The 27601-nt window shown below is 39.5% G+C and overlaps 1 protein-coding gene across 1 annotated transcript in view; it reads left to right on the top strand.

Moving 5' to 3' along the window:
* TRPM6 (transient receptor potential cation channel subfamily M member 6) overlaps nucleotides 1–17781 on the top strand; it is a 98521-nt gene extending 80740 nt beyond the window's left edge. The window contains exons 33-39 of the mRNA XM_063128760.1: nucleotides 1758–1823; nucleotides 2140–2426; nucleotides 3531–3613; nucleotides 6574–6779; nucleotides 11565–11616; nucleotides 16318–16424; nucleotides 17651–17781. Of these exons, the coding sequence (XP_062984830.1) occupies nucleotides 1758–1823; nucleotides 2140–2426; nucleotides 3531–3613; nucleotides 6574–6779; nucleotides 11565–11616; nucleotides 16318–16424; nucleotides 17651–17781 (932 nt within the window). The remainder of the gene's footprint in view (nucleotides 1–1757; nucleotides 1824–2139; nucleotides 2427–3530; nucleotides 3614–6573; nucleotides 6780–11564; nucleotides 11617–16317; nucleotides 16425–17650) is intronic.
* The last annotated feature ends 9820 nt before the right edge of the window (nucleotides 17782–27601 follow it).

Genomic DNA, 27601 nt, shown 5'->3' with positions numbered 1-27601 from the left:
ACACAATCTTTACTACATATTTTCCATTCCATCCAGCTTGTCTATGTGACAGTCTTTATTTTTCCGTCCGTAGAAATCTCTAGGGAATCAAATCAATCAAAATTTATTATACAGTCACAGACCAGTTCAGAAATTAATCACAGCACACGGGAGCTGGAAGGGACCTGAAGACATCCAATCCATCCCCTGATCCTACAAACCTATTAACTCCCTAAAATGAATTCATATCTTCATCTTGTGTTGAAAGCAGTGAACAAGGGTGTCATGTCACATGCGTCTGCAAACAGGGATAAAATTATTTTTAAAAGTGGTTTGAGCTAGCAGGCTAGGTTAGCTGTGTCAGTCTCAGTTGTGTCCAAAAAGGAACAGAATAAATCCCCAAATCTTGGGAAAGGAGAATCATTCCTGTCTGCCATGTTTCACAACTGATGCACCAAATTAAATGTAATAAAATATGCTTCATACATTCTGATCTCCAGCCTAAATTTATTAATGGACAATGCTAACATTTGGGCACTAAATTAGTCACAGAACTCTTTTACATCCTTCAAGTGAATATATAACAGTTAATAGAATACTGTGGAGCTGCTTCCCCCACTCACTGCTACTGACGGGGATGATGTGATATGTAGGGCCTGCCAGCAGAGGTCTCTATAGTCCACATTTATTTTAGAATGTTACACCAATCTTATTTAATTTTGTTCAGGAAGCACATAGTTAAATGAAATTTCAGAGATGACATATTTGCATATAATGGTGGGTTCTCCCCTTTCTAGGTATTATATAATAAACTAAATGAATATATCAGCAAAAATGAAACACACCTCCATTGAGTGAGACGTGGATATGAGCGCCAAGGCAACCTAGGACAGTATCTGATGTTGAGCCCATGCTAGTGGGATCCATTGCTGGATCCATTGCTAACACAGTGGGAAGCTAGTGGATCTTGCAGTGATCAGAAACAAGCAAAATGCTCTTTTCCAAAACAGAGCAGGACAATGGAGCTTTCAGAAGGGAGCTCCACTGAACTCTCTTGTTCCAGAAATTCTCATTTCTGCTCTCAGTAAGTCCTGATAGAGCAACAGAAATGGCAGGAGCACAGGAGCACTATTGAATGCTGCCCCTAGTGTGCACTCAACAGAGGACAATTGTGTACTGAAATGTGTGAAATGGAGATAACAACACATGTTGTCCCAGGTTGTGCTCTGGTGAATTCTCTCCCAACTCTGGAGGAGAAATACAGGAGATATTATCTTAGAGCTAACTCAGACATAACTCCATTTAGTAATCTGCAGAAAGGTAATCTGCAAGCGCTTGTCATGGCTTTTCTTTCAAAATGAGGGGAAGACTTGCCAATGGCACCCACTTGCCTTGCTATCGTACATCAAAGTTGTAAACAGAACAGTCCTTCCCATCATATCTCGTCTTGGCCAACATACCTTATCATCCTTGAGCCAATGCTGATGCTGGGATGCTAAAGGCTTACCTGTTGTAGGGCAGCATCGGAGGGCCTAGCTTCCTCACTATAGAACAGGATGACAGAGGAATAATTCAGTGACTTAGCTTTATTCAAAGGCAAATCAGGTGACACAGATCATACAAGACATTGTGGCACATAATCTTAGAAGTTAATGAGTTAACTCAAGAGTTAATGGCCCATGTCTTAGATTAAGGAGAAGTCCAGAAGCAAGTACATAATCACAAAGCACTTAGGATCCAGGATACAAGATTTTGATGACCTGTCTCTCTCTTTACAGCTGTCGAAAGGAACAATTTAATGAGATTGTCTCAAACTATACCTTTTACACCAGTGCAGCTTTTTGGTGAGTATCAATTTCCGTATTAATGTATGAAGATATTTTAGTCACTAGGAGATGCAAACATCACTTAGGCTTCAATCCTACATGAGCAATGGGACTTACGAAAAGACATGCATAGGATTGCACTGTTACTTGGTTATCTGAATGAAATCATAAGACATATGTTAAAGATACTTTACAATTTATTTCTTTGCTGCAACATCTAGGAGTTACTGTGTTGTAAATATATTGTTTTATGAATACAGACCCAACACACATTGTTACTCTTATGTGACTTGCACTTTTTCTAAATAATATTTTCAATTTTCGTTGACCTTAGCTGGAGAAGAAGTGACAATCTATAGATTAGAAGAAAGTTCACCTTTGAACCTTGATAAAAGCATGTCGTCCTGGTCCCAGCGTGGCATGGCTGCTATGATTCAAGTTTTGTCTCGGGAGGAAATGGATGGAGGCCTGCGGAGGGCTATGAAAGTCATCTGTACCTGGTCTGAGAATGATGTGCTACAGTTGGGCCATGTCTTCATTGTAAAGTCTTTCCTTCCTGAAGTAGTTCAGAGTTGGCAAAAGATCTTCCATGAAGGCACAGTGCTTCATCTCTGCCTCAGAGTGAGTACAACTTGGTGAGGAATTCATACTGACCCCATATGACCAGCAAAGCCTTATGGGAAATATGCTATTAAAAGTGTTTGCTAAATTTAAATGCTTGACTACCACGAGTAGAAGGGGGTTATAGTTGGTGGGGGTTATAGTTGGTGGGGGTTATAGTTGGTGGGGGTTACAGCTGGAGTCCTCTTGTGCTCCAGACTATTGGCTGAAAATATATCAGTTGGCCAAACAAGGCTGGATGGACAGAAAAGGACAACATAAATATAGAAAACAATGGGAAATGCCCGTTGCTCAGTGGTAGAGCATATGCTTTGCATGCAGAAGGTCCTAGGTTCAATTCCTGGTTTCTCCAAGTAGAGCTAGGAAATAATCTGCCTGAAACCATGGACAGCTGCTGCCAGACAGTGTCAGCAATGCTGGGCTAGTTAGACCAATGATCTGATTTGGTTTAAGGCAGCTTCCCACGTTCCTATGAAACTTAATTTGCTTCTGATTTCTCTTCAGATGGTATACATCTTTCACCTTTTTCTGGCTTAGTATGCAATCCACTCACGTTGCTGGGTGGTGACTGTATTCTGGATAGGAGGTGTCTCAAATATGTTTCAGTCTCTGCAGTAGGAATTGAACTGGTCAGACCAAAGAAGTTATTGTTATCTTTGATGTATGAAGGGGAAAGGACCAGGATCAGGATACTTTCTCATATGATAGATAAATACTATTCATTTCCCGCCCTCAAGTCCTCTAAGTGAGTTTTATTTTCACCATTCAAGCAGTTTGTAAACTGCCCAGACAGCTTCAGCTATGGGGGCGGTATATAAATGTAATAAATAAATAAATAAATAAATACAAATAAATAAAATAATGATTATGAGCAAGGTCTTTGAGCTATACATTTTCAGTTCATTTCTTGCTTCAGCCATAAAAAGACTCAAGCTGTCACCCCAATCTGTAAAATTATAGTTATGGGTATGGTGATAATACTAGACTACCTTATTTCAGGGCTGTTGTAAGAACTATTGACATAATGTATCTGGAGTGGTTTTTGCACTATTTTTTTAAAATGAAAAAACCCTGTATTAATACATGTATTGTTACTCTAATTAGGAAATACAACAGCAAAGGGCAGCTCAGAAGTTGATATATACCTTCAATCAAGTGAAGCCACACACCGTTCCATATACCCCAAGGTATGTGAGATGATTTTTCAGACATAACGTGGACTAAACCCATTCCTTCTGTATAACATGCATTGCTTGAATGGATACCCAGTTATGCGTCAGTGATGGGCCATGCAGGTGTAGTTCTGGTTCAGAACTCCAACACGGCTCCCTTGAAGTTAATGGGGAAATACATACAGTGGCTCCATGTGCACACTGGAATGCATATGACAACATGTGTTACTTTGACATAGACAGCAATGATATAAATGACAGAATTGTTAAAACAGTGCAAGCGTCACGTAAGCAGCCTGTATAAGGTTGACATCCTATATTTAAAAGTGTTGACAGTGTCTACTTTGGGCTTGTGTATCTCCCCCGCCCCACTCTCTCTCTATATGGAAAGCGAGAGTGGTGTGTGTATTTTGTGACATATTTTGTGTGTATATAGAACAAGCATTCTTAGGCAGCTTCACTGAAACTACATTTTGTCTACATAACTCTACATGAATCCATCCAATAATTTCAAGTGACATCAAGTGAAAGGTTATACCGTTGCAGGTTAGGGTCCCATTGCTTGCTAACTGCTAGATATGTTATCAGTCATCTCTGATGACTATGGATGTTTTACATGTTTAGGTTATCAAATGATAAATGCAAATAATTTTATTGTTTGTGAGCTACCTTGAGTATACTTTGGTGTGGAAAGGTGGGATAGACATTATTTTGCTGCATAGGGTATTTTGTAGATAAGTGGGGTATAAATTGAATGAATGAATGAATGAAAGAATACTTTTAATCAGTAAATAAATATCAGTAACACATGCACATTATAACATATGCATCCACCCCTTGGAAACCAGCACCTTGGTAAGAAAAGCAAAGTGGAAGGGCAGAGATAGAAAATAATATTTGCTCCAGTTCACTGATATTCTGTGATGCATAGAGGTTGAACATGTACAATACGTATGACTGAGGCCAGACTTGTTCTGGTCATTCTGTCTTTTGCAGTTCAGTTCAGTTCAAAGCTGATAAAGCTGATCAAATGAGATATCACCGTAGTGAGACAAAAGCTTCTCAAGTTTATGTATTAATTTTCCCTATGATGTAGAGAGCCTGTATTTAAACCCCTACTTATGTAGCTCTATTTCAAATTTCCCCATCCTTCTATATTTATTTGATGAGAGAGAGATGATAACTTGGTTCTGAGTACCTAAAATAAAATTTTACGATTTGTTTTACAAGCAATTTTATAGAGTATCAAGAGTAACATTGGCCTTTCTCTCATAAAGAGATCTTAATGTCTTATTAGAGTGAAAATCAACCTTCCATTTCAAAAGAGTTTTAACCTGATATTTTATTAGAAGGGTTGAGCCGTTTCATGATTTTGAAAGTTGCCACTTTTTTTGAGGAATACAATAATTTTGCTATTATCTATTGCCTCTGATGAGTCTGGTACAGAAATAGATGCTTCTGATGAGGTTATGAACTGCAGAAAATGTCGTTGTGCATGGTCCTCTTCCCTTTTGCCTTCAAAGAAAATGTCATTGAGTTGGATCCAAGGATCCCCCAACCCTCTGGAGCAGATTTGGAGGGAGCTGTAAAAGGGAAGAGAAAATCTTTTCCACCAGCTGTTCCCTTCAGCTGATAGGATGACACCATTGCATCCAACCCATTTATAGTAATTTATTCTTTCATATTAAATAGCGCAATAAATAGATACCATCAGGATTCCGTTTCATGGAAATCAATATGCACAATTCATGTATACCAATCTACTTTAATTCTTATGAACAAGTTTAATTTGGGGGTATGCAACATCTCAAACAGAAGCCACCAGTACAAAAAATGTTGGGCTATGCCCCCATAGAAATAGGGTATGCAGGAATTCAGGGTTTTTTTTAGGTAACAGAGAGCTGTTGCTTTTGCAAAGATTGGAATGTGTTAATGGCTTTGTGAGAGCCAATAGTTACTAGTTGTGTTTTCTTCATAGAAGTTTGTGAGTTATACTAGAATCAGCAAATTGCTACTATATTTACCATGATTACAGTAGTTTTAGCCTGTTGTTAAGCTTCAGCTTCTGTGCTTTTGTATTTGCCAGAGATCTTCTAGAGAGGCCCTTCTTTCGGTCTCACCAGTGTCTGGTGGGTACTCAAGAAAGGTCCTTCTTAATGGCTGCATCAAGGTGTAGGCTCTGCCTTCTGGCAGGCAAAAACATTTTTATTGAAACATATTTGGTCTATGGATTTGGGTTTTTTTCTTTATGGCTCTGTGTTTCAAGCTATATTTTTCAAATTTAATTATGTTTAACTGGCTGCCATTTTTTACCTGCTCTTTTCTGATTTTTAAATGGATTCATTTCAGTACTGCTTATTTGATTAAGTGTAGTAGTGGTTTTTTTTATTGTGAATGTTATTGTTTAGCTACCTTGGGCATCTTTATGGAAAGGAGGGGTATATATGTGACAAACAAATAAATTGTTTTTGGATTGGGCCAAATGGTGTACATAAGTTCTAATTGCAAAATCTACTATGACAAAGTTAGAATCTGTTTCTCCAGAATCTTATTTGGGCGGGGCAGGATAACACCTTCCCATTAGGTGTGGGAAGCCACGCTAAGCCATGGTGGTTAAGCATTTAGAGCTAAACGTTATGGCTTAGCATGTTGTGCGAACCATGACTTAGCATGTTGTGTGAACCATTCCTAACCATGGTGGCCATATAGCCATGGTTTAAACATGCTCACTAACCATTTACTGCAAAAGGGTTAGTGGCCTAACAATGGTTTAGTGTGTTGTCTGAAAGGCCCATTGTGAAATGTGCTCCATAGATTAGGCTCCCACTGACTCTACGCCAGGAAAGAGGATGTGTTATGGAGTGCATCTTTAAAAATAACACTTTTTATGCCAGACATATTCCTTAGGCTGCAATCCTGTATTTTACACTTGAGAATTCAGCTAATTCTCTGAATGACAATATCCTTTCCTTCAGGTTCCTGGAGGTCTTCTTGATTTATTGCCATTCAGCCAATCAATGGCTGACGATAGAAAAGTACATGACAGGAGAGTTCCGTAAATATAATAACAACAATGGGGATGAGATCACACCTACAAATTTGCTTGAAGAAGTTATGCTGGCCTTTTCTCACTGGACGTATGAGTATACTCGAGGAGAACTCCTTGTACTGGATTTGCAAGGTGAGTAATAACCTAAAATAGTAATTTTAAGCTGGTGTATCATCATCATCATCATCATCATCATCATCATCCCCTATCTGCTGTTCACCACTCCGAAAACTTGGATGTGGAGTGTTATACAAATATTTAAAATAAATAAATAAAATTCCGTACTATGAAACGCAAGGAAGCTTTTAAAGTTCTTTTGCAAGACATGCACCTCAAAAAGGGGGTGGTGGTTTAGAAACAGCCACAATATCTTTGTGCTTTAGTGATGATGATCTCTGTAGTACGTATTATGTACATTCAAGTCATGGCAGGCCATAATTATTTAGGCCAAAGCACTCCCTCCTCACTTTCTCTACTCCCTTCCTTAGGGTTGCTGGTTCATCTCTGCAAACTGATCTGGTCTCGTTTAAAATCTCCGAGTTAGAGAAGGAGAGAATGGAGCCATTGTGCCTCCCACTCTGCTCGTCCACTAGTCCCTTTGCCTGTCATCTTTCTTTTCCTGCTGTGTGGCAAACAAACAAACAAAACAAGATTCACAATTGCTACTGAACACGGGACAGGAGGATGGGCAGAGTAGGACGGCCCCTTATGAATGGCCAAAAAACAGGACATGCACCACCAAAAGAGAGAGCAAAAGAGGACACTGATGTGCACAAATTTTCCATATGCTAATTTATATGTATAGATGCAAATTTATAAAAGGTTATTAGAATTGTACAGTACATCTCACTGTGGAAGGCTGTGACCAGGTGACCTATAAGCCTTATTCAGTCTGCTCTCCAGGTGCTGTTGATGGGCTACTTCAAGGCCCATCTCTTCTTTCTGAGGGTTCTTTATCTTTAAACTGGACTTCGACTGGGCAAATAGAGGGTGCCTTCGAAATAGAGGGCAGTCATCTGTGAAACTGAATAGTCAAGGATTTCCAATACCTTGGCACAATCATTAAACAAAATGGAGACAATAGTCAAGAATCAGAAGAGGGTTAGGACTGGGAAGGGCAGCTGTGAGAGCTGTAGGAAAAAATCCTCAAAAGTAAAGATGTGATATTGGAAACCCAAATCAGGATCATGATTGATTTGGGTTTCCATGGTATTCCCATGGTATACCATGGAAATTTAGACCATGGTGTTCCCAATCTCCATGTATGGATGCGAAAGTTGGACATTGAAAAAAAAGCGGATAAGAAGAAGGTCAACTCATTTGAAATGTGGTGGTAGAGGAAAGATATCGTGGACTGTGAAAAAGACAAATATGTGGTTTTTAGAACAAATTATACCAGAACACTCAGTAGAAGTGAAAATGTTGAAATTGAGGTTATCATACTTTGGACATATAGTGAGAAAAAATGACTCATTAGAAAAGACAATAATGCTGTGAAAACAGAAGGTAGTAGGAAAAGAGGAAGACCAAAGAAGAGATAGATTGATTCCATAAAGGAAGATATGGACATGAAGTTACAAGAACTGAATAGGGTGGTTCATAACAGATGCTACTGGAGGTCATTGATTCATAGGGTCGCCATAAGTCGAAGCCAACTTGAAGGCACATAACAGACCTCTGTAAAAGAGGACCCAAATGGCCACGCTGGGAAAAGGGACTGGTGGGGTAGAGCAGAGTGGTGTAAGGCACAGCATCCATATTCTTTCCTACTGTCCCAGAACTTTTAAAGAGGAATGCGCTTCCTTTGGGTGATGAGTTGGCAGTACTACCTTTCTTTTATGGAGATGTCCCGTTGTAGGCTTTTACCTGCTGCCACTATTCAGCTTGGTTTCAAAACTTCCCTTCCTTTGAACCATTGCGATCTTCTCTCATAATAAGCTTGAGCTAAAAGACCCAGGGTAGGTAGGAAGGGGTAGAAGAGCTAAGGAAAGGACATTGGGAAGATGTTCTCAAATACTTCCTTCAGAACTATGGGGAAGCTCTTGTTCATGCATGAGAGCCACATGCAAAACAGATCTTACACACATGTATGCATGTACACATGGAGACGCGCACACACTGAACAACTGGGCTGGGACTAATTTGTTTTAAGGGAAACGTTCAACAGTCCTAGGAAGACAAACAACCACCTATAATGTAAATTAAGTATCCTTGTTTGCTATTTGTGTCAAGGGAAATGTGTACTGTAAGATAGAGGCTTAATTTATTTGCATTGTTCAAAAGGCCTGAATTACACTGAGGTGCATTTTTCAAGCAAAACAAACCTTCCAGTCCCTTAACCTCATTTATTGTTATCTTTACATTCAACATTTAAGAGACAAGTATTTGTTATAAAATGCTGAAATGTGTAGACAACCATCTAAAATTGCAGCGTGGGTGTCTTCTTTTGAAAGCTTAAGTGAATGTGAAGGTCTTTGCACAGAGCCAGGAAGACATGTGGGAAGGTATGTGAAAATCAGAAGAAGAAAGGGGGCATATCTTGACATCTTGACATATTGGATTCAGCTTCAGAATTAGTCTGGGCCTTGGATCATGATTGTCTTTGGGTTTATATTCAGACAGTGTCTGCCCTGCCCATAGTTTCTCCAGCACTCAATGCATGTGCAAGTTGCTGAAAGCATAACAAGCAGTCCTTGTATTATCCAGATATGGAGATAGTACTGCTGTGAAGGTGGCCTTGGTCCATGGGGATGGCAGGGTGAACAACTGAGGAAGGGTTTTGTGTCATTCATCAACCTCAGTGACAGTATCCATGTGGATGCTTCCTGGGCAAAGGGGTGGGAGGAATTGCATTTCCCCAGGAACCAAATATTGTCATCGGAAGGCCGGGAAAATGGATATCCCTGGAGCACCCCATTTTGTTTTAACCACCCAAAATAATTTGGTGTCATCAGTAAACTTGGCAACTGAATTCTTTAAAAATATTGCTCTTGAAAAAAGGCAATGCAGATGTACCTTTCCTGCTAAGCTCCTCCTTCAATTTCGAGAATTTTCCGTTCCCCCTCCCAGTTTTAATAGTTCTTCCTGCCTTTTTCTCTTGTCCCTAGATCTTTTTGAGGAAACTTTGGTTCAGCGGTAGTCTGAAGTGTGTTATGAAGCATTCAGAGTGATGGAATCTATTATTTCCTTCACTTCTTAGATAAATCCGGTCTTGCACTGAGTGATGTATATAACCATCTGACAATGCTACATTAACAAAGCATTCATGCTCACTGATGCACTTATAAAGAGAGCTTCGGCTGTGGGGTGGTATATAAATGTAAATAAATAAATAAAGGGCTATTAATGCACACCAAATGCAGCTGTTGATCCAAGATGGTGAAGTTGGATTAACCAGTAGGCTAAGTGTGAAAATGCACATTTCCCTCTTGATCAAATTGCTGCAGTACGTACAGGCTATATGGAGCTCTATATCTGTAGGGGTTGATCCATTCTCTTCAGTGTTAGGGATGTCTCCAGGCACAATATAGGGTTGTATAGCTTGATCTCAGTTTTCTCTGACATTTATTTATTTATTTATTTATTTATTACATTTTTATACCGCCCAATAGCCGAAGCTCTCTGGGCGGTTCACAAAAATTAAAACCATAATAAAACAACCAACAGGTTAAAAGCACAAATACAAAATACAGTATAAAAAGCACAACCAGGATAAAACCACGCAGCAAAATTGATATAAGATTAAAATACAAAGTTAGAACAGTAAAATTTAAATTTAAGTTAAATTTTAAGTTAAATTATTCCTTGATTAAACAAGCCCTCCCATCAACAGGACAGCTGTCTTGCTGTCTTGGTTTTGAAGTGAAGTTTAGTAATGGTCATCCACACAAAACAGTTGGTCATTTTGAAAGTAATGCATAGTGTTGAAACTACTTGCTATTGTTCTAGATTTAGAATATATATGTGGCCATTCCCGAACCCTGTTTTCTAGAAGCTCTGAATTTTTTTTGGTGTACAACAAGATTGAGGAGTGAGAGTTGCTGGAAGCCAGAATGGGGAGGAACTCCACATCCTGTATTCTATTTATCAAAGCAAACAAGTGTTCATATTCTGCACTTTAGTATAAACAGATTTTAGATTATCAGCTGACCACAGCTCAGCAGAAAACTAACAATTATACAAGGATAATGCCTAGGCAGTTGAATTATGCAGCTTTATGAAAATCTTTTAGGAATTTAGTACTATGCAAAATTATGTATGAAATTTATTAAATGGGAATGTCAAAAAATGCTCTGGGCACTATCATTTGCACTGAAAGCCAAAACCATCAAAAGGAAACCTTAATGGTAGGTTACAATTGCATATATCAATGAACATACAAAAAACAGATTCCTTAATTTTGTTCCAGGTACTTTTGAAACGGTTTTCAAAGATGGGCCAATGGAGCATCAGAAAAACGAGCACTCCATTTGCCACTGCTGCCCTTAGAAGGGCACAGGGAAAGTGAGCAGTTAGCATTTGTATTTGATTGCTTTGTTACATGAGTCTTACACATTTTACATGTTAAGAGTAGTTTCTTGGGTTTGTTGCAAGAACAGCCAGTCTTATGAATGTTGTCATAGAAATATAGTCCATATTCACATATATTTCCAGGCGTGCATTTGGATCCACATAGCACTTTGGATTAATGTACTTGAGTTGCTTGGCATTACATGACAATGGACAAATACGAAGAATTAGCTTCAAAAATGAGACGAGCATGCAGCATTTTATGGTTCTAATGTTGTCTTTTCAGTTTCTACTCTATAAAGCGAAAGATTAGATAACTATAAAATAATTGCATAGGTTACCATTTCACAAGTGATCTTTAAAAAGGCAATTACCTTCTAATACCCTTTGTAAATTTGACTTTTGCAGGTGTTGGAGAGAATCTTACAGACCCATCCGTTATTAAACCTGAAGACAAGCAGTGGGTATCTAGTGTCACTTTATCATACCAAATATGACATGTTTCATGTGATTCAATTAATATGCAATATTACCTCTGATGCCTATACACATATTTTCACACACTACTGACAGTGGCGCTCTTTATGTTTTTGTTATCATTACAGTTTCCTATTTGTATCTTTTTAATTGACTGATTAGAATACTGTAATTCATTGTACTTGCAGCTTGGCTTAAAGGTCAGTGAAGGAAACTTCATATAGTTCTGAATACAGATACAGGGGATTATATATCTTAGAGTATATCCACTAGAGCATTACACCGGTGGAGAAATTACAGGAGTTAGTGTTGTTCACAGCCATTAGCAAAACAACTTGCCAAACCAGTGCAAGCAAGACCTAGCCTATTTAAATCCGAATGTCTTTCACAAGCAGAAAGTATTGGATTTGACACTTGTGCAAAAATGAAAATGGGTTTTCCGCCAGAATCTTTGTGCTAGTGAAATAACACCATTGGATATGACGCTTCTGTGTTGAAAAACGTTGGTTACAAGGAGTGCAGGTGTTTTAACAATATTGAATAGTCAGGCTCAGATTCTGGTTTGGCTTTAGACACAACTGAAGATGCTGAGTTTAATATACAGTGGCTTGGATTACTTAGAGCCTGTTTACATTAGACCGCATTCATATGCATCCTCCTAAACTTATGTATAGCTGATCTGAGTCACAGCAGAAGGAACTTTTCAGCGGCAGGGTGTGGATCTGCAGGCTCCAGAAAGCTTAGGCACCTTTATTTTGAAATTAAGTGCATCACATTCATGGGTGAGGCTTGTCAAAAGTAGATCCCCAAATTCTAGGATTGCACAAGAACTGAGGATAATGCCATAAATAAAATGGTATCTAACGTGGGTTTCTGAAATGGTGTTGCCCATTACACTTATTCAAGTGACTGAATGGCCAGCAGTTGGCTAGGATTATTTTTTGATCAACCCAGAAGTAAGATAAACTGAGGAGTGTTGCTTCAGGCAGACTAGGGGGATACCTAAATGGCACTGGGTTGCCACAGAATTTAAAGAAACCCCACACTTTCTCTGCTGCAGGGTGGCGACTGCTAATCCTGACACAGAGAGCAGGAACGGGCTTTCTGCCGCCCCACCCCCTGCCCAGGCAGATGGCGACCAATCAGGGGTTGACATGTGCCCAGGAATGACTCCATCATGACACTGGAGCGGGGTTAGACAGTGGATGTGCCATATTTGCCTTATTCCAGTGAAAAAGTCTGGGGAAGTCCCCAACTTTTTTACCTCACAGCTTTGCAGGAAAGCCCCGTGATGACTGCGAGGAGGAGGCTGCATCGTATAACCAACGCAGCACCAACGCACACCCACCACGGGGCTTTTGGAGCATCCAGGCAGCTGCTAGGAAATAACCAAGGTCATCCAGATTTCATTCACTTGATTCATAGGTGAAAACTGGACAGTGCCATGCTTGTATGTCTTTGTATTTTTTTAAATTATTATTGTTTTGTGTATACAGTAAAAAATGAATGGACCTCAGCAGAGGTGTGTATGTGATGTTTCAAATCTTGTGCATTTGTGTTTGCCAATTTGCCAATTATTTTAGAGGAGCGGAAGGTCAAGGATATCTGTTTATTTGTTTAACCACCTATCGAAAATGAAGATAACAATGAATCCATTGTTCAGCTGAAGAGAGATCCAAAATTCTTAGTTTCTGTGATCGATTCGAATAGCAGTCAGCAACTGGAGGCAATGATAAACTAACGCCCCCACCAAAGCACACCCATGGATTCCCTGCTTACATTTTAGAAACATGAGGGGTGCGGGGATGGAGCGGTGGCTAGGGCAACAGGACATGCTAGCAGTCCAGCTAAATATCAGTAGATGGAGTCTCTGAAACTAGATTTTGTCTACAGGCTTGCAAAGTGGTTTACAAAAAGGCTTCTCAGACTTTTGGCTAAGATCAAGTGTAGTGGTTGTTTTTTCCACAGGCAAATAATTTTAAAAAATCATTACTTTGTCATTTTCATAAACAGCAATATATTTCACGACAACGTAGGAAGAAGTCATTAACTATGTGGAAAATGCAGTTTGATTTTCAAATGTTAGAGAAGATTAAAAACAAAAGCAATATTGTGTTGACGGTGATGTGAGAGGAGATGACAGCAACACTACAGATGGAGTTTGTATGTCTGTGCCTAGTGATAACTTCAGAAATATTCTTCTTAGAGCAGGTGGGGGGGGGAGGGTTGTGTACCAGAGGGAGAAAAAACTAGCAGTATGAAAATAATATTCTTCTGGTGAATAAACCAACATCCAAAGCCTCTTGTGGGAAACAGAGGTGTACCATGGAGCTTGCAGTTTCGGACACCCAAGGGGAGTGGGTGATTTCTGACAGATGGAAATCTGTCGTTAATATTGTTTGCAATAATTATAGTTCAATATTTTGTTGCTTTAGCCCAGCCTTCTTCAACCTGCTGCCTCTCCCTGGATGTGTTGGACTACAAAGCCCATAATAATCCCCCAGCCAGCTGGCTGGGGGCTTATAGGATTTGAAATCCAACACACCTGAAGAAGATCAGGTTGTGGAAGGCTGCTTTAGTCCCTCATCTATTCAAAGGAACATTTTAAAGGTAATTTGTGTGCAGGAGATACAAACACTTGGATCTGTAATGGCTCTTTTCTTTTATGCATTCTACTCATTGCCTTGAAAAAAGATTTGTGATTTTTTTTTAATTTAAAAATGCCATTACCTGACCTCCCTGTTCTTGTTAGTGTTATAATGCTACTGTTTCTACAATGTTGCACTAATTCAGTGATGGAAAATTACACGTCTTAGGGTGCAATCTTATGCATGTTTAGGCAGAAAAAAGTTCTACAATTCCCAGCATCCCCCAGCCAGGCATGTGACTGGCTTGGCCTATGAATATGAAGACAATCAGTGCTTAATTCTGAAAATGAAAGGTCCTCAAGTTCAGACCTCCTTGGAAATCATGCTTTCTGTTCCAGAAGTTTTATCCCTAATCAAAGATATGTGTAGAATGAGGAGAGCTATTCAGGAAGAAAGGAAAGGCCAGGTCTACTGATGCGTAAGGCAATCTCTACATTATCAGTTTACATATCTCTAACGTTACATACTTTTCACTGAAAAGTTCTGGACCTATAACCTTGGATTTGTTTCTGGATGGAAACCAGGAGTGCATATAGAGGATTGGATCGAACCCTCCCAAGAGTAAAAGCCTGCTCATGCAATGGGACTTCTCCATCCTCTCCCCACCCCCCTGCGTGCTCTTCAGATCTGCTCCAGACAGTCTCCCAACTCTCTGGAGCAGATCTGCAGCACACCCGGGAGGCCGCAGTGAGAAGGGGAAATCTGGTCCACCGGGAATTTCCTTCCACTGGAGGAACAACACCATTAGATACAACCCAGAGTGGTCATGCTGAAAGGGATGTTTGATAAGTAAGTGTAACTAATAGTATACATAAATAATGCTTTTCTAGTGGTAATTTTCTATACAAGGGCTCAAGTGATTGCCCAAAGCACCAATTAAAAAAAGCATTTGGTCATTATATCCGAGTAAATCTATGGAGAAGTAGTTGTGCCAATCTGCTCTTGTTTGTCAGAGATGCTGGATTCTTTAAGGCATAGCATCTCTAAAAATTTACAAATAGCCTAAGGATCACCTAATCCATAGCCCCGGAAGATCTTCTAGTTGTACAAGAACCAATTTTTAGGCTGCTCACAAACCTTTGAGTAGAGCACACAAAAGCTTGCATACCCTTACCTAAACATAATAGAATTCATGAATAGGGTAAAGATGGTGCTTCTCAGTGTTAGTTTAGTCTCTAAATTCTTTGAGAAAGCTAAATATTTTCCTGCTAGACCTTAAAGAAAAAACAGCTGACTCATTATAGAGTCTGGGGCTTTTCTCATATTGTGGGTGTCTTTAAAGGGAAATTGGTTTTCTTACCTGGGGCTTCCTGCTTTTGGCAAGATTGTTATGGGCTGGAGAGCAGTGACCATGTGGTTTGAATTGATACTTCCCCTCTGTCCAGTTCCATTGAGACAATCCCACTTTTTTCACCATGTTACCACTTTAAAAGTGGTTCTTTTCATGCTGAGATTTCCGAAGGATATTGTGGGCCCACATACACACACAATCCAGACTACACACAAGTGCATAGTGGTGGATAGCAGGTGACTTATGTGTATATGTCAAGCCACATGCTGCAGTAGAGGTGAGCACTATAAATTTTAAAGCAAATTTATAATAGCCAGCAGTACTAGGCAGTGTGTGGAATATTTTCAGGTCATCCATAGGTCAGCCCCAAATAAGTTCTCATTTCTTAGCCAGAAGTAGGTAACTTGCTTAGATCTCAGAAACACAGCAGAAGTATATCATAATTTGGAGCGTCTTGGCAAATATATGCAACACATTGACATGTTATGTACAACTTGTTCTTACAGAGATGGTAGATCTTTCTTAGTATCTAATCACTGCTGGATTGCCACATTGCTGAACTGGCTAAATTTTGTAGCAGAACTGACATTTTTCAATGAAGCAGAGAGGAGGAACACTATATATATTTATATAAACAAAGTAACCAAGAGTCATTGCTTTAATTTCTTGAAGGCTTTGCAATATTATCGGTAATAGATCAAAACACAGGCTAAACCCTTCGCTAGTTTTCTGTCATTTCTTCCAGATCCAGAGGCATGGCATTTGGACCAGCAAACCTTGGGGAGGAAGCAATCAGAAACTTCATTTCAAAGCATCGCTGCAATTCCTGTTGCAAGAAACTCAGACTTCCTGGTATGCAGTGGGAAAGCTCCGCATATGTCTGAACAAAATCCTGAGAACACTTTATCCCTGAATCTAGAATGGATGATAAATTGTGGTCGCTATGTTGCCTGCGTTCTAGTCTCTGCTAGCTATCCTAGCTCTGGGATAAGTGTGAAACATCTTATGGTAACAAAGAAATCCAAGGCATAAGAAGAATTATTTTAAGAATTCTTTCAAGGCTTTCCATATGTCTTCGGAATCCCACAGAAGCAAAACTAAACTGCATTTTCCAGTTCTATTTCTGGATTTTGCAATCTATTTAAAACACCATAGCAAACATTTAATTATTTCCTTTTTGCATACAGAATCTTAGATCAGTTGTCAGTGGGGTGACTAAAGCAGTAAGTTTAAATGCTGAAATAAGGAGCCCAAAGAAAGTCATTAACATTAGTAGAACATCAATCTTGAAATAATTTGAATTTATTTAATCCTATTAATCTTGCTTGAAACTGTTCTTTTTATTTGAAGTATTAGATTTGTTAGGAGCAGACAAATCTAATTTACTCTGTTCCTTTTTGGTTTTGCTAAAGTATTTGCACCTCTTGGTGACAATTAATGTATGTGGTGTCCAGAACATTGACAAATATTGTTCACATATTTTCCAGCTGACTTTGTAATTCCACCATCAAACGGATGGTTGACAAAAATAGGAAAGAGCCATATCCTGTTAATGTACATGGTGTCATGGTCTCATGTTGGGGGAACTCAACTCCTTTTCCCCATCAGTCAAGTTGGTGAGGAGTAGTTGTGGTACTTTGAACTATTTGCACAAACAGGGTTATTGGGTCAGATTTTTTGGTACAGAGTTTTGCTTTGCCTGTCTTGGGTTTGGGACTTCATAGTTGGGGAAGCTGAGTCCTTCCAGATGTTGCTGAACTCATATCATCCTCAACAATTGGCCATGCTTACTGAAGCTGATGAGGGTTGTAACCCAACAACATCTGGAAGGCTAAAAGTTTCCCAGCCTTTCTGTAGGTGCTGTGTTGGATAGCTGAAGTCCTTCTTTCAGTCTTTCTAAAAGTGTGTGTAGAGGATGCATGACAAAGGAAGTGGGAAAGACAAAAATAGAAGCATGCTCGCTTTCTGCACTCTACGATGTTACGGTTTGACTCCCCTCTTGCTCTTTTTCTCAAGAGCTGGCTCTTTCTATACGCTGAACAATTGGGATCTGAAGTTTTTACCTGTTTTCTCCATAGATCTGAAAAGAAATGACTACACACCTGGGAGGCTTAATCCAGCTTTCAAGGCTGAAACAGAAGCAATGGCAGAAACAGGAGATGAGGCTACTGCCAGCGATGAACCTTTGGAATGTTATACCCGATTGTGATTCAAAGGATAGGCAGGCAGGATCTAGCCTTTGAGCACTCAGATCATGCCCATTATTGAATTTGTCTGAAGGGACAAACTATAGATGTTCAAATACCTCCATCATCCATACATTTGCACACCAAGGAAATGAAAGCCATTACTATGCATGTGAGTGTTTGAACAAATTTCCTATTGGGAAAAGGAAACTCTTTGGTTACTGACTTCAGTGCACTTTTATTTGTATAGATTTGTCCCAAGATTATCCACTAAAGCCACTGGGATCATTGGGATGCCTGTGACAGTGATTCAATTTATTTATGCTTTAGAAATATTGCTGATAATAAGTTAATAGAGAAGAATGGCAAGAAAATAAATGGAATTGGTTTAAAAATGGAAGTTTTCCTAGGAGGTGCTGTTTGATTTTCATTCCTCCTCCCTTCCCAGCTGGAGAAGTCTTTTGTCTGAAGGATAAACTGACAATCCAAATTTTCAAGGATCCAAAGCAAACCCTCTGCTTCTTTCTCCTCTGCTATGAGTTCTAGGGTAGGATGATATTTTCCAAAAAGAGAGTGTTCATCCTCTTCCTTGAATGCTTCTGAAGCGGGGCAGCATTTACCAGGTACTTTCTCCTGTTGGTGCAACAGTGTAATGGGAGAAGCTGTCTCTGTGGAACATCTGTCTTACTCCAAACATTTACAAAAACAGAAGCTCAATCTCTGTAAAAATGACCACACTTCCATGGCACAAAATGCATAGAGATCACAAAGGTGCTGGAAAAGGGACAGATGGAAATAGGATAAGGTCTTCTTTATGCCTTCCAAATCTATATAAATATAAAAATGGTTTGATTTTAAAATCCTAAAATCAGTGGTGGGCTGGAAAAAAAATAGCTTGAGAGAAGGCTGAAATCAGGGAATGATCAAATGTTCCTGGAGTAATATAGTGCTCCAGAGAAATCTGATACTCATCTTTTCTTCAGCACACAAATTTCCCCTCAACTTTAAGAGGGAAAGACTTCACTTCCAGACATCACTTCCCCAGCTAGGATGGCTGCAAACCTATATGCAAAACAAGAAGCAAGTCACAGAAGAAGAACTGATGGGAGGTGGAGGGTTGGAGAAGCGATCACCTCTACATACATGTGCATGCGCACACACACACACACACACACACACACACATGGTTGGTTCTTTTATGATGCTTTCAGACTTCACAATATGAAAATGATCAGTACTTTAAAAAGTAAAAAGGAAAAGTTTTTCTGGTAAAGCAGTTGAAGAGGTTTATGTTTCTGTGTGACTAGCACCACGTATCTATGTGTTTGCTTCCTTACCTCTGTAATGCCTGGTCAATCTGTAAATTTGTAAATAAACATCTTATTACAAGTATCCTATTTCTTTGCTTCTAAGACACACTTTTTCCCCCATATAAACATCTCTAAAAATGGGGTGCATCTTAGAATTGCGGGTGTGTCTTAGGTTTTTTCTTCCTGTGGGTGGTACTGAAATTAGTGTGCATCTTACAATCGATGGCGTCTTACAACCAAAGAAATACGGTATATCACAATTCTCTCTCCCTCAAAGGAAACTCATACTAAACTTCCCATCGCTTGGGGAAGGGAACATGCAAAACTGAAAATGACAAGAGTCTTGTCCGATATTTAATGTACAAATAGTAAAAGATGGTCCCAGAAAGGGATTTTTTTAAAAGAGAAAACAAGTAATATAAAAAAGCAACTGTCTTGCATATGAATATAAGTCACACTTGTGACAGCACAAAACCTAAGACTGGAAGTACTGAACAATACAATATGCATACAAATAAAATCTGGATTTAATGATGAATACAACTCACAAGACCACACAGGAACCTGCCTTATATCAAGTGAAACAATGGTCCCACTAGCTCAGTATTGTCTACACTCCCTGACCTGGTATCAGCTCTCCAGGATTTCAGGCAGAGGTCATTCCCAATCCTACCCAGAAATGTTGGGGATTGAACTTGAGACCTTCAGCATACAAAGCAGGTGTTATACTACCAAGTGACAATCCTTCTCCAGATAAGAAAATAGAGATGCTTGTACTGTGATGACCATATAATACTTATTGCGGAACTATAGACATAAAACCTTTCATCATTTTGTCAAACTAAGCTGAATGTGCAATAGATGCAACACTGACCACCTCTGCCCTACCTTCACACACTTGATATAATATTTAAAGGGGGAGGGGTGCAGACATAAATCCCTACATGGGTATTCCTGACCAATGTGATCCTTACCTCTGATGTATGGGAGGGGTTAAAATGCATGGAAATGTGCACACATGCATACGTGCCATTTAAGAGATGCATCAAACACTTGAAGATGGGGATTTGGGAAAGCAGCAAGAACTGCCCCAGTTTGCTAAATGCGAAGGAAAAGTCTGTAGCATCTCCCAGGTTTAGCTTAGAACAGAAAATGTTTATTGCTCTACTGACTTAATGAAAACAGTTCCCACAATATCAATAGGCAAAAGTGCTAACTTGCCTCAAAAATTTGTTCCTCCTTTTTCTTTACATTTCTTTTCTTTCTTTCTTTTTTTAAGGACAAAGTAAAGTGTTTTCATCCTAAGTCTTAACACAGTCATCAGTGTGTGTGTGTGTGTGTGTGTGTTTCAATCCTATGTTACAGAAAAAATAATGTTCTTGTCATTGGTAACTGTCAGCATTTTCCTACTTTTAGACATTCCTCATTGCCTCAAGGGCTTTTGAAATCTTTTCTCAACTGAACTGCTTCTGTCTTAAATTCACTTCAGTTCTCTTAATTTATAGGAATCCTCATAAAGAAGGGAAAGCCTCAAACAGAGAATAAAAATATTTTCCTATTCAATATTTGAACAGCGTGTAATGCTGTGTGTGCGAAGAGGTGTGTGTGTGGGGGAAGGAAGCCCCTACGTTTGCCAGCATGACATTAATTGTGTTAGCATATTTTCTCTGCCTATAAGCATGTGAAAATAAATGAGCATTCTCAAAGAATGGGTTCTGTGGACAACTTTAAAGAAATTCTGTAGATAACCTTATAGAAACTTCTAAAGTAAGCTGCATACACAACTAGAAGGTGGACTGATCAGCAATTCTGTGCCTGTACAAAATGCTGTCTTTTTGAGGGGGGAGATGAGATCCTTTTGATCTGGTATTTTTCTATTAGGAGGTGCTTTTCTCTCTTCCCCCCATTTGGGCTCCTGGGCTATCCATATGCGGGTACCCCAGCTTACAGTGTTATGAAACCAACAGGGTTTGCTTCTGTGTAAATGTGTCTAGGCGCAGGGCATACGTTCTTCAAGAGAACTTTAGATGCTGATTTTTAAGACTTTTTTGTTTGTATATTTGCCATGGAGAAATGCCAGGAAGGGGGCATTAAATCACGCCAGGTAATAACTATTATGTGAATAAAGCCCGTTACTGCCATTGGCTAAGCTACTTCCTGTGAAATTAAACATTTTGTGGCTACTTTACTAAATTGGATGCATCTCAGCTAGCAGACAAGTAGTGATGTAAGAGTAACTATTTACATAAGTAACCTTTTAGTCTTAATATATACCACACAAATGAGGATCCTGTGGAGAATCTTAATTCATTTTCTACACTGAGTGGTCCTAATTACTACAAATGGTAGCCATGTCAACAGCTAATGTTGGGGAGTGTGGAATGTTATGGTTTATGTGCTGCAGTGAATTATGCAAGCTTTTCCTTTATATAAGGCAGCTAATTGCCACATGCTTTTTTGAGCTGGGGTTGGAGGCACCTCTTCTTTCTAGGTTTTGATGTTGACCCTGCTGGTGGGTCCACCATGGTGATGATGGGGGATGATTCTGAATCTACTTGATTTTGTTGTAAATGACAATGATGACTACTGCCATGCTTTATATGGTACCACGAGTCTTTTGGCATTGTTATTAATATTTATTTTGAAAATACTTAAAAGTATTTCTGAATCATCCGTCTGCTCAATGAGTGCTCGAGCCGTTTTACAATAAAACCATAAACACAAACCTAAACTCAAGCTGATTAAGGAATGGCAACAGTGGCCAGATCCACCTCCTGTAGGAAAGGATGCAGCTGATGTACCAGCCTAAGCTGTTCAAAGGCACTTCTGGCCACCACCACCACTAGACCATCCAGGAACAGCAGTGGATCCAAGAGCACCCCCAAACCTACCTAAGATTTCTATGGAGCCATTGCTATATGGTGGTTTACAGAGGACTAACACTAATACATTTATTATTATTATTATTATTAATAATAATAATATTAATATTATTATTAATAATAATGGTTCGCCTCAGGAACTCTCAGCAACTGCATGCCCATGATGACTGCTGATGCCAGACAAGTCTGTTTATATTACATGTTCTCATGCCACGCTGTGAGAAGTATTCTTCACTTCTGTAGGGTACAGAGGGCCAGAGCTATGCAAATTATTAATCCCATGCATTTTTTTATATATTCCTGTCTAGATATGAACAGGGTGTATTCATCAACATGTACTAAACTGTATGTACAGTTGTGTGAAAAGGAAGTACACCCTCTTGGAATTGTATGATTTTACATATCAGGACATAATAACAATCATCTGTTCCTTAGCAGGTCTAAAAATTAGGTAAATACAACCTCAGATGAACAACACATGACATATTACATCATGACACGGTGTAATATGTCATGTGTTGTTGTTCATCTGAGGTTGTATTTACCTAATTTTTAGACCTGCTAAGGAACAGATGATTGTTATTATGTACTGATATGTAAAATCATGCAATTCCAAGAGGGTGTACTTTCTATTTCACACGACTGTACATACAGTTTAGCCAAAATGGAGAAGCCATGTGTGAAAAAGTAAGTACACCTTACGATTCAATAGCTTGTAGAACCACCTTTAGCAGCAATAACTTGAAGTAATCATTTTCTGTATGACTTTATCAGTCCCTCACATCGTTGTGGAGGAATTTTGGCCCACTCTTCTTTACAACGTTGCTTCAGTTCATTGAGGTTTGAGGGCATTTGTTTATGCACAGCTCTCTTAAGGTCCCGCCACAGCATTTCAATCGGGTTGAGGTCTGGACTTTGACTGGGCCATTGCAACACCTTGATTCTTTTCTTTTTCAGCCATTCTGTTGTAGATTTGCTGGTGTGCTTGGGATCATTGTCCTGTTGCATGACCCAATTTCGGCCAAGCTTTAGCTGTCGGACAGATGGCCTCACGTTTGACTCTAGAATACTTTGGTATACAGAGGAGTTCATGATCGACTCAATGACTGCAAGGTTCCCAGGTCCTGTGGCTGCAAAACAAGCCCAAATCACCACCCCTCCACCACCGTGCTTGACAGTTGGTATGGGGTGTTTGTGCTGATATGCTGTGTTTGGTTTTCGCCAAACGTGGCGCTGTGCATTACGGCCAAACTTCTCCACTTTCATCTCGTCTGACCAAAGGACATCGTTCCAGAAGTCTTGTGGTTTGTTCAGATGCAACTTTGCAAACCTAAGCCATGCTGCCACATTCTTTTTAGAGAGAAGAGGCTTTCTCCTGGCAACCTTCCAAACAAACCATACTTGTTCAGTCTTTTTCTAATTGTACTGTCATGAACTTTAGCATTTAACATGCTCACTGAGGCCTGTAGAGTCTGAGATGTAACTCTTGGGTTTTTTGCAATTTCTCTGAGCTTTGCACGGTCTGACCTTGGGGTGATTTTGCTGGGACGTCCTCACCTGGGAAGATTGGTAACAGTCTTGAATGTTTTCCACTTTTGAATCATCTTTCTCACTGTAGAATGATGGACTTTAAATTGTTTGCAAATGGCCTTATAACCCTTCCCAGATTGATGGGCAGGAGCAATTGCTTCTCTAAGATCATTGCTGATGTCTTTCCTCCTAGGCATTGTGTTAACACACACCTGGATGCTCCAGACCAGCAAACTGAAAAAACTTTGGCTTTTATAGAGGTGGTCATACTTGCTGATGATCAATTAATCACGGGCATTTGATTAGCAGCAGGTTTCAATCGCAGGTTTCAATCGCTGGGAAGCATTTTTCTTCTAACATCATGCACAAACTGCATCTTTTGCTATGAGAAATTTTGATGGCTCATAGCATACAACCACCTGGAGTCTTGTACGCTACAGGATACAATGGGGCAGAAGACTGGACAACGAGACTCCAGGAGAAGGGCAGCTTAGTGTCAACTTCCTCAACACTTTTAAAGAGATGTAGCTTCTCCAGGTAATGTGACCTGCCACCTTACCAGAAAGTTAGAAGTCTACTTCTTACTAAAGAACTCGGCAGGGTTGTAGATCAGAATTGTATTACAGTTTGTAAGGACTGCTTTTTAAAAAACAAAAGACAAAACTTGCTTCTCAATTTCTTCTTATGCTACAAAATATGATTATGATAAATGCAAATATTAGAAAGAAAAGACCTAGGCAATTAATAAACACATCAGGCATGTGATGGGAAAGGTCATTCTGAAGGCTTCAGTAGTTTCTTAGCACACACATACACACACACACAAAACACCCTGAAAAATGAGTCTACATTAATGCAGAAATCTTACGAGAAGTTTAGATCCAGAATCCAATCTGAAAATCCCAGCTGGGCTAGCTTTTTGGCAGCCGACTTGATTTTGCTAGCACCATTGTGCTCCTTTGATTGTTACCACTTAAGATTCTGTCTCTGTGTGATTCTAATTATCTCACCTCTCCTGCCTTTAAATAGCATTATTCGAGGTCACTTTATCCACACTTGCAATACAGCTGTGTTGCACTATTTGTGAGTTCAGATTTGACAGCCTATTAACCTTCAACAGCACATAAATATATTCCCTATGCATGAGGTGTTATAAAACAAACATTTTAATGGGATCCGACAGAATCGTAAAGATTACTTCCGAAGGAGAATGATCCATGTTTTTTCCAGTGGTCTCCAGGTGTCTTCTCCACTCACCCCTCTCCAGAGGCCACATCCAGACAAGAGAAATGACTGACAAGATTTTACAGCATGATAAAAAATAACTTTATTGCATGATAAAAGAAATATCTTTCCATATCTTTGAAGAGGACTAAAACAGTTCCAGCAACATGAGAGATTTTCCCCAGGGGTGGGTATCCCACCTGTATTGCTACCCAGAAATCCCTCTTGCTCAGGGAATGTTAAATTTTCCAAGTGGCTACATGTCATGACACCTAATAAGTATTCCTGCTAACACATGGAAAATTTCTGCATAGGGCCTGTTCAGACAACATGCTAAGCCATGGTTAGGCCACTAAACCTTTTGCAGCAAATGATTAGTGAGCATGTTTAAACCATGTTTAAGTCATGGTTCACATGACATGCTAAGCCATAATGTTTAGCTCAAAATGCTTAATCACTGTGGCTTAGCTTGTTGTCTGAACAGGGTCAAAATGATTTCCTCTATTTTGGCAGAGCAGAGATGACCCAAGCATCTTTGGGCCTGAAGCTGAAGATTCAATTTTGGTTGCCCTTCAAAAGTCCTGTCAGATCTGCCTCCTGAGATGGCCTGGCTCAATAGGGTTGCAACTTATACATCACCAAAAAGAGGACAATGTATGTTTAGAAATAATCTCTACAATTTAAAAACAAATATAATACATCTCACCATAGTGGGGAAGCCTGTGACCTGGGCCGGATCTACACTACTGCTTTAAAGTACTTTATAACAGTTTTATAGCGCTTTAAAGCAGTTAAAGCACTTTATAACTGTTATAAAGAGCTTTAAATCAGTAGTGTAGATCTGGCCTAGGTCTTGTGTGTGTCTGCTCAGTTTACTCTCCAGGTACTAAATGTTGATGGGCAACTTCAAGGCCCCTTCTAGCCTTCTTATGGTTCTTGATCTTTAAATCAGACTTGGACTGGACAGCCCTTCAAACAGAACACTGTTCTCTGTAAAGTACAACACATGGTCATTCTATGTCTCATTCCACTATTAGTAGGGCTGACCCTTCAGGAGAAGATACAAAGAATGATGTAAGATTGAGGATAGAAGCCTAGAATCAGGTTCTCCCATCATAGCAGTGTGACGGTAGAACTTGTCCAAACCACATTCCTTCCCACATTTTAAAAGCCAAGGACAAGCTCTTGATCTTGCTTCAACCAAAATTAAAATCCAAAGGTATATGATTAATACAGTTTAATATGCATATAGCTTTAAAGAGCCATTATTATTATTATTATTATAGTGCCTTACAAACTAAACATTATACAAACCACATAACAATAAATAGGCCCTACTGTAAATTAGACAGACCCCAAAATGGAGGACAAAAACAATTAGACATAGGCTACCTAAGATAAATGAGTTTTAAGACTATTCTTCTTTTTGTTTTTTTCTCTCTCCTCTCTCTATCTAGGTTTTCAAGAGTTTTGGTTGGTCAGGAGAGAGGTTGGCCAGGGATCCTCTACTTATATGAACTGGTCCCTACCTTACTTTCCATTTTATTGAAATCAGCAGAATTCAGACAACCACTTCTCACTTTAGAGCACCCTTTTCTTAGTGAGTACTGACTTTTACCATTCTTGAATGGTGGGAGTCAAATGCTAGTAGAGATTATCTGAAGGAGAAATTGCCCAATACACATGAGACCATACTTTTGGCAAACTGCAAAATAACAACAACCTCCCAAAAACTTGCTTGAAACTGTGGGCTGTGATCCTCATTGGAACCATTCCAGTTCGTTAGCGCTACTAGATACGTTTCACGTCAGAGATCTGGCACTTAAAGTAGGTTCCAGTTATGGCACCAGAGTCCATTAAATATTGAACCCCTTCAGACAATTTAGTTCCACTTCATTCTGCTGTTTTGTGATGATAGGTTATCTGTCATTAGAGGGAAGATCTGAATTTCTGAGTTCATGGTTATGGGGATATTAGAGCATTAAGACTGGGATATTAGGATAACAGCAGGGAGCCACTATTTTACCATAAATGTGTTGTGCCATGAATGCGTTTTGCTGGCATTTAAGGCTTTGTGTAGGCAATTGTAAAGACCCAAAGTGCCTGCTTTGCCATATATCAGGCCCCATGTTCTTCACTTAAAGGATCTCAGGCTGAGAGAAATATTGGTGAACTGCTGTTGAAATTAGAGTAGATGTTGTTTTGGACTGCATGGATGCAGTATAAGGTGATATTATTTGTCCAGTCAAAGTAGTAGGCCATTCCTATTGCTTGGTAGCACTAGTGGCATTTACCAGACTTAACTAAGCTCACTGTCTATCTATGCCACATACAGACAGCCCATGCTGTTAGCAGCTGACCAAGTGCATTGACCCGCATCTCAGGCATGTGTTTCAATGCCCACAGTTTTGAACTCATAGTTCCTAAGAGAAGGCTGGATTAATGTGCTGAACTCCCACGCTGACTCCATCAGTGCCTCCCTCTGAACATCCTCCATTATCTGAAGAGCTCTGTTAACCAAACCTATTATCTTTCCCCCCCTGGTTTTTCAACTTGAGAGAAGGAAAGCAACTTCTTTAATGGCCCACAGATTGATGATTAACATTTTACACGTCCCTGCTGGTAAGTAAAAGAACTGCTTTGTGGACAGTGAAAATGCCTGCGAGAAGGAAGCGGGAGTCAACTTGCTTTATTAAGTTGTGCTGCTTCATTAATCACCATCTTTTTTTATTGCTGCGCTTCAAGCCAAATCCATTGCACTTCCCCAGAATGGGTTAGAGCAAAACCAAGTGCTCTTAAGGCACCTTTGACATCTGGCCTAGCAGCTGGCTATCTGCTGCATGGCTCTCAAGGAATGTTGAGAGCCATGTTCACCGTGACCATTCTATCCTTTCTGA

This window comes from Elgaria multicarinata, chromosome 6 (assembly GCF_023053635.1).
Source record: "Elgaria multicarinata webbii isolate HBS135686 ecotype San Diego chromosome 6, rElgMul1.1.pri, whole genome shotgun sequence".
NCBI lineage: Eukaryota > Metazoa > Chordata > Lepidosauria > Squamata > Anguidae > Elgaria > Elgaria multicarinata.
This window is presented reverse-complemented; position numbering and strand designations above follow the sequence as displayed.